At 33.7% G+C, this 12553-nt stretch overlaps 1 protein-coding gene across 5 annotated transcripts in view; it reads left to right on the top strand.

Moving 5' to 3' along the window:
• Nucleotides 1-12553, top strand: part of LOC145284930 (ATP-dependent chromatin remodeler CHD8-like) — a 181019-nt gene that overhangs the window by 41372 nt on the left and 127094 nt on the right. For 3 of the 5 annotated variants that reach the window (XM_080134026.1, XM_080134025.1, XM_080134027.1), the window contains 2 exons: nucleotides 5277-7409; nucleotides 9181-9872. In XM_080134026.1, coding sequence (XP_079990152.1) covers nucleotides 5403-7409; nucleotides 9181-9872 — 2699 coding nt within the window. In that variant the 5' untranslated portion in view covers nucleotides 5277-5402. The remainder of the gene's footprint in view (nucleotides 1-5276; nucleotides 7410-9180; nucleotides 9873-12553) is intronic. The other 2 variants (XM_080134028.1, XM_080134029.1) reach the window with 1 other exon arrangement.

Here is a 12553-nt window from a genome sequence, read left to right as displayed (position 1 = left end):
TGGCCAATGACTCTTTATCTGAAAGTACATCCTTTAAACTCCTCGGCCTAACGCTCTCAGGAAACATGAGTTGGAACAATTACATTGAGAGTATCGCCAGTGCCGTTGCGAATAAAGTAGGTTCTCTCTACCGTGCTAACGCCCGAAAGTATCCTATACCTCTATAAGGCCACCATTTGCCCTTTATAGAGTATTGTCATATTTGGGCTGGTGCATCTGCTATTAGTCTCTCGCTCCTAGACAAGGTTCAAAAGAGAGTCGCCAACCTGATAGGTTCTGAACTGTCATCTAAACTTCAACCCCTGTCCCATCGACAAAATGTTGCATCCCTCTGCTTTTCTACAAGTACTTGAATGGTGAATGCTCTGACGAACTGCAAGCACTTGTGCCCCCTCAACGTAAATACCTCCGACAAACTCGACAGGCAGCTAAATCCCACCCCTTCACAGAGATCTCTAGATGTAAGAGAGCCTTCTACTCCAGTAGTTTCTTCCCCGGGATAGCTAGACTTTGGAATTCCCTGGCTGGTCCCTGCTTCCCCAACTGTACTGTTATGCAGAAGTTCAAGTGCAACAAAGTGGCAATATGCCTTGTTTGGGGTGAAAATGTAATTTAAAAAAAAAAAAAATCCTGTTTAACTTTTTGATTTTCCCAATCTTTTTTGTGCCCAAATCCAAAAAATTTCATGAGTATCACAAGCACTTTGGATTTTTGGCTGAATTATCTTCAGGTGAAAAAATAAACATGAAGAAAAAGCTATAAGAAAGAAGAAAATTAAATTAAAAAAAAAACAGTTGAAAACGCTGCATGAGAAGTTGTTAAACGTCAAAGCCACAAACCGGTGTAGTTCCAGAAGAACATTTCCAATTTAAATTCCAAGACGCCAGAACTAGGACCACAGGATAAATTCTGTTTACATTAAAATATTTAACACTAATTCTGATATTATGTATTTTTTTTTTTTTTGTTTGTAATCCTTTGAGATTTGTGTATTTATTTATGGACTGTTACCCTCATTTTCATAGTTGCTGTTTTAACATGTTTTGGCAAACTCATCCTCTGGCCTTCTTCAGGTGATTAACCGTAACGGGATAGGAATGCTGAGTCTCCTAACTGTATCCCCAGTAATTACTGCCTTCCATAGTTGTTGTTGTCTCAACATGTTTTGGCCAACTAAACCTCTGGCCTGCTTTGGGTAGGATTAAAACTGCTCTCTTGAGATAATGCTCACCTGGAACCGTATGCCACAGGTTCCGAAGAAGGCCAGAGGATAAAGTGGCTGAAATGTGGTGAGACAACAACAACTATGAAGATGAGGATAACAGTCCACAAATAAATAAATACACTAATTCTGGTGCCTCAAAATTTAAATTGTAATCTGCTGGAACTAGATCAGTTTGCTGTTCTGATGTTTCATGACTTCACATAGACTGTTCTCGGCTATTTTTTAAAAAATATTTTTTTAATATTTTTATTTTTTTTATATTATCTAATTTTTCAAAAATATTTTTATATATTATAATTATTTTTATTATTATTATTATTATTTATTCATTTATTTTTTGCCACCTGAAGATGATTTGACAAAGCATTGATTGTGCATCTTATACTTATGGAACTTTCATTACTTTTTATTTGTGCAAAAAAATAAATAAAAAGATTATGGAAAATAAAAACTATTAAAAGTATAACCAAGCAGTATAATTTTGTTAGGTTTAACAATGTTTGTTTATCTCTACTATTAGCTAAAAATCACTTTGTGTGAGAGTTCATTCCTCATAGGTTCCAAAACGGCTGGGCCTATCTTTTGCAAATTCTACACAAAGCTAATTTACATGTCTGACAGTGTTCTTAGATATGTTTTGTACAAAAATTCATCTGATAAAAAATCCAATCCTAAAAATAGTCTTTCTTTCTTATAGATAAAAAATAATTTTTACAAGGGAATATTTTACATTATACCGACCAAAGGAGATAAAATCTCAGCAAATCATTTCTTCTTAAAAAAAACAAAACAGATTTATTATAATCTCGAGATATAGCTCGGTGGTAGAGCATTTGACTACAGATCGAATTATCCTCTGTTCAAGCCTGGGTGTACTTCATTTTATTTTATTTTTTATTTTTTTTTTTTTTACTAATGAGTTTGATTTACAATAAAAGAAGAGGTATCAATTATTTCTTCGTTCGCTTATTTTAAAACTAAACATTAATCAGAAGTGACTTTTCCAGAGCATTCATTGTCAAGCACAAACACAGACAGAATTTGATGAACGACATCATCATCATCATCATTATTTTTTATTTATTTATTTTTTTTTTTCGAATTAGTTCACGGGGCAAATTATTCCTTGTAATATAATGTTCAATAGACGATTAGATTCTATACATACACAGTTTGCATAAATTAAAATATCATGTTTAAGCGTATTGTATGACTGGGCAATACCGGGCGTCAAACTAGTCTATATATGTGTGCGTTTGTATGTAGCAACCACTATTTTATTTGGATTTCATTTTAAAATTCATAAATTGTGACATAAAGTCCTTTAGTCCTCATATTCCATGAACAATATTTCTGACAAAGGAGAAAGAATTGCTGTTTTTCTGGGACAGAATCTATCCATCTAACATCGTTTTGACCTTGAAGTAATTTTTGAGTTCTTTTATGTTAAGTGGCTTCATGCTTTGTCTGTAGTGATTTCCATAAAAAATTTTTTTTTTTTTATACTGTATATTGTCCTTGTGGATAATATAAAAGTAAAGAAACTATTTTGACATCTAATTTTAATGCATGTTTGTTTTATATACAGATGTAAATCAGATTGCAAGGCTGAAAAAAAAAAGAGTTACTCTTTCCAAATGTTAACGGAGACATTAACAAATCTTAGCATGGTTGAATACATTAGTAGTGAGAAGGGCCAAAAGAAATACAAAACTGAGAGATGTCTTACTTGGTCAGTTAATCACAAATTATGGCTATTTACAATAATTTCTTTTCAAACATAATTCAATCCCAGAACTAAGTTATATATCTTAGTATGAATTTTGTGTGATAAAAATATACAGATGAAACAAATCCAACTGCTAAGAATTTTTCTGATTATCTATCTGTGCATAAAACTAAATGTAAATTCTATGATCATAGTCTTTTTCCTAGAACTGCCTGTCTGTGGAACACAATACTGTGGGGTTGCCTCCCGGCTGACTATAACATAGCCGTTTCCAACATGAACAAGTTCTTCAACCATCCTTTTAAATAAACACTACCCAAGTTCCACCATTATCGATAATCAATGTTGTCTCATTGACCAACTGACACTCATTAACCCTCATCCTTGAGTGGCCTTTAAACCTTGGTAAGCAGTATATCCTCCAATAAAAATAAAAAATCTTAGAGAAACATGTTAACTCTGTTTTTTACTTACTTAGCAGAGAAAAATGAAGATTATTTTATTATATAGGAGATAATTGAAATCGTAGACGAATATATTGAAGCAAACATTGATAAATAACAAAACTTCTTAATTTATACCTTCAGTTTTTTTTTCTTGCAATTTGTATTATGTTAAATTGTGATTGTTTTAAAACTTCTAAATATTAAGCTATAGAGTTGTTTATATATTATATTTAATTGGAATTGACGAAGGCCAGAGGAATAGTTGGCTGAAACGTTGTGAAACAGCATCTAAGAAAGATGAGGATAATAGTCTGTAATAAAATAAATTTATAGAGTTGTTGTTTATCAAAAATATTAATGTATGTTCATATGTACCATGAACATTTTCAATTCTTCAAACTATCATCATCAGGTGAAAAAACAAATGAATAAAAAAAGTTGAAAAGAAAATTTACAAAACGTAGTTGGGACACAGGCACATAGTCGGGTGTCAAAAGAACGTTTTCAAACTATTGCATGAAAGACGTTAATGGTTTAAATTCCATGATGCCAGAATTAGTCGACCTTAAATAAGATAAAAAAAATTTCTACTAAATCGCTAGAGCCTTACATTGCCATTAAACAGTTGCATATGTGAGTGCTTTTTTTTTTTTTTTTTTTTTTTTTTTTCCAAATGGCGACTATAAATTATAAAATGCTTATCATTTACTGATTGTGTTTCTTTCACCATCAATCTTCCAAAGCTTATTACTTAGTGAAAAATGTCTTTTCAACCCTCTATTTTTTTTTTTATTTATTTATTTTTTTAAACGAGCAAAATAAAATTATTTAAGCAATAAAAGTTTAATAGAACCGTATACTCTTTTTTAACGAAGGTTGTTTAAAAAACATCTGGAGAAATTTGAATGTTTATACGTTCAAATCTTAATATAAAATTTGAAACTTTCAATATTATATAATATTTGCAACTAATTTTAAAATAAAAATGGAGAAAAATTTTTATGATGTACATATTTGTCATGGAACGAAGATGTTATATTCCAAAAATCATATGGGTTTGGCTAGTAACTTTTCTATTTGGCTAGTAAACAAAAATATTTAGTTGTCAAAGGTCAACTAAAAATAAATTTGTCCGTAGAGCCTTGGCCCTACTTTTTTATTTTTTTTCTCACTTAATTTTTCTCTTTTCCTATTTTTCATCTCTTCTACTTGCCGTCCTTTTTCCTCCTATGATGGTTCTCTCTAAAAACGCAGATTTTGCCATGAAGGCTAAGACTTCAAATGATTCATAATGGGAAGTGGGTAGTGGACTTAGACGTTTTTTTAATTTTATTTATTTTCTCATGGAATTACTTCCTTTCGCTTCGCATGTGCATTCAATATCTTTTAAGTTGTTTTTTTTTTAGTTGCCCTCAACACACTTCTTGGGGGGGGGAAGTGGTCATCTTCATTTGCTCCTTTTATGGATGTTCGTGACTGATGTTTCTAAAAAAAAGTTTTGCACAAACATTAGTCATGGTGAAAGTAAATTTTTGGCAGAACAAATTTTCCAGGATAACTCTGGTTATCCCTCCAGGGAACATTATAGGTGTAAAATTGCCCCAAATCGTTCATCCATTACTTGTTTATACTTTTCTCAATAACCACACCTTGAATTTTTTGGACATTTTGCACAAACATTAGTCATGGTGAAAGTAATTTTTTTCACTTGGCTGGTTTTATTTTAAAATTAGATTGAATTGTGGACTTAGTTTTTCTAATATGCACACTTTATAAGAATAACCAACCCCATCCCTTATAAAAAAAATATTAAAAAAATCGCAACTATTCATTTTTTTCTTCTTAATCTAGAACTCATGTCTGTTTATTTTTGCAGGTCAGGGATTTGGAATAAGTTGACTACTCTTTAATTTTTACTATTGAAGCCTAACAATGATCTCAATTGCTACCGATGGTGCTTGATGATTATATTGTCTAGTCAGCCACATTAATCATCACAGCAATGACTGACACAGACGTGCTGGATTTGTACCTTGATGACGTTGATGTGGGTCATCCTGGGGGTCTTCTGGGCGGGATGTCAGATGACAGCACTAGTTTAGAGTTGTCTTCTGCGCTAGCCCAGGATGACCCCTTGCAACAGTCGCCCTTCAATCAAATGCCAGGTATCGCAGCTAGTGCACAGTATGATTTTAGCCAGTTTGTTACGCCTAAATTTCATCATATCAGCGATCCTTCGTTGGGCGGCAGCCAGAACTTACTTGGTCAAACACCGCCACCACATCAAACATTGAGAAATAATGACTCTTTACTTCAATCAGCCAACCAGTTTAATAATTATAACATTTCCGCAACTCAGATCATTGCCACCCCCACACAACAACCACAACAGCAGCAGCAGCAACAGCAGCAACCACCCCAACAACAACAGGATTTGGTGTCAAATTCTGTTTGGATTCCATCCCAAACTAACAATTGCTTTTTACAGACGCAGCAGGTTCAAACTCAACCGACGGAAGTGCAACAAGCCGTGACAGGTACAGTTGAGCTGAATATGCCGACAACTTACCTGACGCATCATGACTATGCATTACCAGCAGCCCAGCAACCCCTTACCCAGATATCTCAGTTTACAGGTAATACAGACACTGGCCAGACTACTATACTTCAAGGTTCTATTGGTCAGACTGAAGCCACTCAAATACTAAATGTGCCTATTGCTAATACGAGTGGAGTAGAAGCACTCACACAAATACAACAAACCCAATCCCCGCAACAGCAACCTATTGCAACCCAACAACAAGCAACAACTTTGTTTACGTCAGCCACTCAGGTACCGGTTACCTCACAGGCTTTGCAAAACTTGCCAGCCGCAACTGGATATCTTGAAGCCGGCAATACACAGCAGGTTCTACAGCAAGTCTGTAATGGGTCTGCAATAATAAACTCTGCAACCAGCCAGCAGCCTGTTGTGTCGAATGCAACACCTGTCAATATAGTGCAGCATTACACTTTCCAAGCGGCTGCTGCATCTAACACTCCCCAAATTCAACTACAGCAGACCCAGCCTGTCACTGTATCACAACCTGTGACTTATCGGACGATACCTCAATACCAAGCTACATACAATGTTAATACAAACACTTTAACATCGTCTCCGAAGACTGTTACTCAACCCCAACAGCAAAAGACAATAGCACCGACACCACAAATTTCCCAAACGGAAGTCGGACAACTTACAGAATCTTCTGCCACTTTTAAACAAAACTTTCGGCCATTAGAACAATTTGTGAATTCAACAATGAATTCCAAATCTGATAGTCCTGTGGTCATCCAAGCTTCGTTAATTAATAATCAAATTGGTAACCCCATTCAAACCACTCCAGGCTCAAGCATAAGTTTTGTTTCGAATGGTTTTGATGGTTCCACGCCAGCAAGCATAGCTGAAAACCATGTTGTAACTGCAAATACTTCAGATTTAACTCCTTCTGTCAGCTTTATCTTCAACACTGTTTGTAATAGCATGGTACAAAACCAGGCTAAATGTCTTCTTGTCCAGTGTCCCCCTTCTACACAGAATGCAAGTCAGCAACCGCAATCTCTCCTAGCTGACACGAGTGGCACTCAACTCTGTGTCACATCTCCCTCAACAAGTACTTACAACAATGTAGTTAAGCTCCAGCCTCAGCACACGTTTTCAAAAGGTCGCTCTTTCCATTTGATACAAGCATCTGACCTACAGATTTCTCAGGAGAACCAGCCCCAGACGACTACGACGGTGCCGCTCTCCCAGTTGCTCACATCTGGAAACCTTGCTCGTCTCGTTTCTCAATCAACTGCCCAGCAAAATCAGAATCAACAACAGACTTTTATCACAACCCCTGGTCAAATACCTGCTACCACAAAACAAGTAACTCAACAAATACATCTGACGACTGTATCACCCAAACAACAACCACTTACAAAAGTAATTACTTCAGCCAGCCCTTCTGTCTTCACCTCAACTCGGGTAAGTTGCATCCTTTTTTTTTTTTTTACTTTTAATTAGATTTTTCAAACATAACTTTTAATTTGTTTGCATTCTTCTAAATGTAGTCCACTGTCTTTGTCTGCCTCTAATGATCAGGAAATGACCTTTTTTTTTTTTCTTGAGTGTGAAGCCATTCTTGTAATAAAAATGTACCAAAAATGGATGCCAAGAAATAGTTCACACAGATTTGAAAAGTCCTTGAATTTTGACTTTTGCCTTGAAAAGTCCTTATTTCTATTATTACCTGGAAAATTTTTGAAAAGGCCCTGGAAAGTGTATTCTTTATGTCCAGTAAAAATTTGTGTTGAAATATTAAAAACAAAATCAAAATAAATCCTATTCATTTTTTTTTTTTTTTTTTAAGTCTTAATAAATGTACCATTAAAATATCCCTCTTTTTATTCTCATTTATAATTTTTTTTTTTTTTTTTTTTTTTCTGGGTGGGGAGCACTAGTGGGTAGGAGTAGTGGTGGTCGACATAAATAAAAGAATTTCATGTCAAGAATGTTAGTATTAATCCAGTCGGGATCAACGGTGGCTCTCTTCTCATATTAAGACTAAAAGCTATGACTGGAAAATTCCAAAAGATTATATTTTATACAGTGATTCTTGGATTAGTAAATGTAGAACAGTTGAGGGAGCAGGGGAAGGCCAAGGAAAACATGGTAGAAAGTGATAAAGATGAATTTAATTAAAGGATAAATAAAAACCTGGCCAGAGATAGGTTAATTTTTAAGTCAATTTCTAACAGTTATTTAACACATGTAGAGGATAAATATGCGTGTCCTCGACTCGGACGTAAAAATAAGAAAACATGATGCCATATTACACCATTTATTATGAACAATGGAAAAAATATACTTTTAGTTTGCAATCATACTTTGCTATGAAAAACATGGATGTGTGTGTTTAGGTATAGTTCTGGTATGTGTAGCAAAAAAAAAGAAAAGGTCTAACGAGACGCAAAGCAAATTTCACTACACGGATTGTATCAAAAAGTCTGAGACGCAAAGCATTGTTCACAGAACGCAAGTCTGAATGCTTCCCTAACTCCTTCCAGCGACCTGCTTTTATTGTGTCCGGCATGCATCATTAGCAGGTGTGTCATGTGACTATGCAAGAACTGTGCAAGATCGAAGGCTTGAAAAGATCACAGATGCCATCTTGGATCTCTTTGATTTTTCTTTCTTCTCAGCCCGCAGGACAGAAGGATGTTTCCGATGTGAATGTTGATTATTTATTTTCGTTTTTACAGCCACACAAAGCACAAACGCATGGCTGCTTGCTTCTTTGATGGACATCACAGTATGTTCATTAATGTAGTTGCGAGATAATCAAATGTCCGTTACAATCCATTAATTTTCATGGTAAAATGAAGTTCATCAGTGTTTGTGTTTATAATTAGACAAACTTGGATAAGTTTGGACTTGCATATAAGAAGTATAATTTGATTGAATCATGTCGTATATATTTCTTCAGTGCCTGTTGTGGCAGATGCCAAATCAACAGGGCAACGTTGTTTGTGTGCTGCATGCACATTGCTTATTTTGTGTCTGTGTGTTTGCGCCACACACGAAACCTGATATAGCAGCCATATTAGCTTGCTATATACGTTAACTATTCTACTCTTTTATCATTTTTCTTTAACAATATCTATTTACATTTTCATTGTCATCTAAAAAAAAACCCATTAAATTCATCCTTGTTGAATAATCCACGTTTTTTTGTTCTCAATTTGTTTTATTTTAGACAATTAAAGTGAGTGGGGATAAATTAGTGCCTTCTTCCTTGAAGCCTGGCACAGAACTCACTGTTGCCCAACCTCCAACCACTTCATCAACATCCATAGACTTGCAGGCACCTAAGAAAATTCTGATAACTGCAGCATCCAGTGGCGGGACTGTTCATGTTGGCCAGGTGACAACAAAAAACCCCAAATCTAAAAACCAACCCAAACTCGTAAGCCTTACCATCAAACCACCAAACAAGACAATGACTACTGTTGCTAAAACAGTCTCCAATACTGGTGTCAATACCGTCACCAACACCGTCGCCAACACTCTCACCAACACAGTTGTCAATTCTGTCAACAAAGTTGCCAACACGGTTGTCAACACTGGTGCCAACACTGTCACTGTCATTAACACAGTTGTCAAAGCAGAAAAGAAAAAGAGAAATACCAATAAAAAGAAGAAAATTTATAAAAATCCACAAGAAAAGGCGGATGAAATTATTGCACAAGCTTTAGTTGATGCCCAACAGAAAGGAATTACAGAGATTCCTCGAATTCTTGCATCATCGGAAAAATTAGATGAAAATCCAGAAAAGCCAGCAACAGAAAAGCCAAAAAGGGTACGGAAACCAAAGAAACCGAAAGTACTGCCAGATGATAAACCAAAACCTCCTTCCAAGAAAAAGAAGAAATCTCCGAAGAAAAAAGTGTAAGTTTAAAAAATGTATTTCATTTTTCTTTTTTCTTCTATTCTATTTATTTATTATTCATTTTTTTTGATGTTTTTTTTATTTTCTCATTTTTTTTTTTTTTTTCAGTTTTTGTTTAGTTTTTTTTCCATTTTTTTTTTTTGTTTTAGTTTTTGTTTATTTTTTTAGTTTTAGTTTATTCTTTTTGTTTTTTCAGTTAATTTTTTTAGTTAATTTTGTTGCTGGATGCGTGATACCAATTAAACAATATATTCTTCAAGTATCAATTTCTTAAAAACCCATAAATTTCAAACTTTTTTTAGAATCAAAATCATAAAATTTCTAGATATATGAACAAAAAAAAAACAAAAAAACATTAATTTTAATCTTTGTAAAAGGACATAAATACTGAAAAACTCATGGAAGACTAGTGGGAGAGAATTTCAGCAGAATGCACAGTTATTAAGAAAATTTTAAAAATATATATATTTTTTTGTATGGATACAGCATGTGAGATGCTATTTCTGGGGAAATAGCTAAAAATGGAGGCTGAAGAGTCTGCGGTATTTGTCCCCTTTGTTTGGATTTGAAACCGATGGTACTGATGTTCTGATTTTCTGTTGCACACACACACACACACATATATATATATATATATATATAATAAGAAACAGAGCTGCAAAGTAGAAATTTACAAAGTTTTTATTCGGCAGAATACTCCAAAGCTGGGTGATCCTTAATCCGCAGAGTTTCAAAGAATGCTATTTCTTCTCAGCAAAAGAAAAACTGTTAGCAAAATAATCAGATATTCATGTTAAGAATTTTTACCTTTCTATATTTGTTGGTTACTGCATAGGATGAAACTTAGTTTTATGATTTATAGTCACAAAACTTTAAAAAATATAAGAATATAAATATGGAAAACAGTTCATGCAGACAGTTCATTCAGAGTTCAATATTAAAATAAAAATAACCAACCATATTAAAAGAATTCCAGTGTAAAGGAGGTTATTATTTGCAGGTAAATGAGCAATAGCAGGTGCTCGCCTCGGTGGTTGAAAAACAAAGCGTCAGAAATTAGTTAAAAAATTTGAAGACAGACCAAAAAAAATAACGCTTCTATTTTGGCCGGATGAAAACTTGAAAAAATTATGTGTGTGTGTGTGTGTGTGTATATATATATATATATATATATATATATATATATTTATTTAATGTATATGCCTAGTATTCAAAGGTGATATAATGTTATGTATAGATTTTCAGTAGTTACTACTTAACCTGATAATTCCCTATGGCAATGAAACACAGACGCTTCTGTGTAGTTTAATTGCCGTAAATATATATTTTCGGTAGTTGAAAATTTTTAAAACATATTATAAATAAAATTAATAAAAAATAATAAAAAAGATAATAACGAATTTAAAACAATTTTTTAGCAAATTCTTTTTAATCTTTTAAAGTTAAAAAGAATTGATTTAAAAAATTTAGACTTTTTTTTTTTCAATGAAAAATCAACTACAACACATTGTTTTTTTTTTTGTGAACATTTTTTATATAAATTACAAATGAATAGATTTCAATTCGCTTTCACATTTTTTTTAATTTTAAAAAGAAACTATAATAAAAAAAAAAATGAAGCTTAGTCTCCTTAAAATAATTTATTTAAAATTATAAAATAAAATAGTCAATAACCGTAAACAGACAACCATATTTTTTTTTTTTTTTTTTTTTTTTTTTAGATGATTTTAATGATTTTTAACTGATAAAGGGAGACTATAAAAGGAGATAATTCGTATCATTAATTAATATTTGTGATCATGATGATGATTGATGATGTTTTTTTTTTTTTTGTGACACTGGACGTATGGACAAGTAAATTAATATTTAGATAATATCCACCAGTTCGATATAATAAAAAGGTGTCACAACATCGCATCAATCAAGGGCAAGATGAGGTGACAATTCAGATGATTTTGACAGGTTTTCATGGTCAATGACATCATCGCAAAACTTAGAGGAAATGACCGAGATGAAGGCCAATATTGAGATGCTCAGATGCCCTACACGATGATGTCCATAAAAGTGGCATGTGCTTATCGTAAGTGGAAACAAAACTCCAATATTGCACTGATCGAGCACATCTGTAATGATGGCAGCCGAAGACAGTACATTATTGTTCTGAGTACGAACAACATACAATAATGACATCTCGGTGGTTTACATTTTACTTTAACTGATGCTCACCCCAAACAAAGCATGTTGCCACTTGGACATAAGGGGATATTTCGAACTATGTTTATAGGGGACTGTGTAAGGAGATGAGTAAAATCTTTGTTCACATTACATTTAAACTTCTGCATGTTAGTACAGTCGGGGAAGCAGAGAAAGAATTTCAAAGTTTACTATTTTGAAAGAAGAAACTTAAAATATCAGGCTTTTCGGCATTTAGGGATCTCTATGGTGAAGGGATGGGTAGACGTCAGCATGTACATCAAGGGAGTACAAGTGCTAGGAGTTCATCATGTGTCAAGGGCCGATGGCACGAAACTCATTTTTAAATTAGATGCAGGAAAACTACTGAAAGGAAGGCCGATGATGTAATGGGCAGACACCTTGCATAATGATCTCTGTAGAAACTGACCTTCATTTGGACCAAATTAAGACAAAAATCTATTAGTGTGAAGTCTGCTGTAGCTTG

Source organism: Euprymna scolopes, chromosome 9 (genome assembly GCF_053919585.1).
Source record: "Euprymna scolopes isolate OS-2025 chromosome 9, ASM5391958v1, whole genome shotgun sequence".
In the NCBI taxonomy this organism is placed as follows: Eukaryota; Metazoa; Mollusca; class Cephalopoda; order Sepiida; family Sepiolidae; genus Euprymna; species Euprymna scolopes.
The sequence above is the reverse complement of the archived record's forward strand: the minus strand, read 5'-3'. Positions and strand labels throughout refer to the sequence as shown.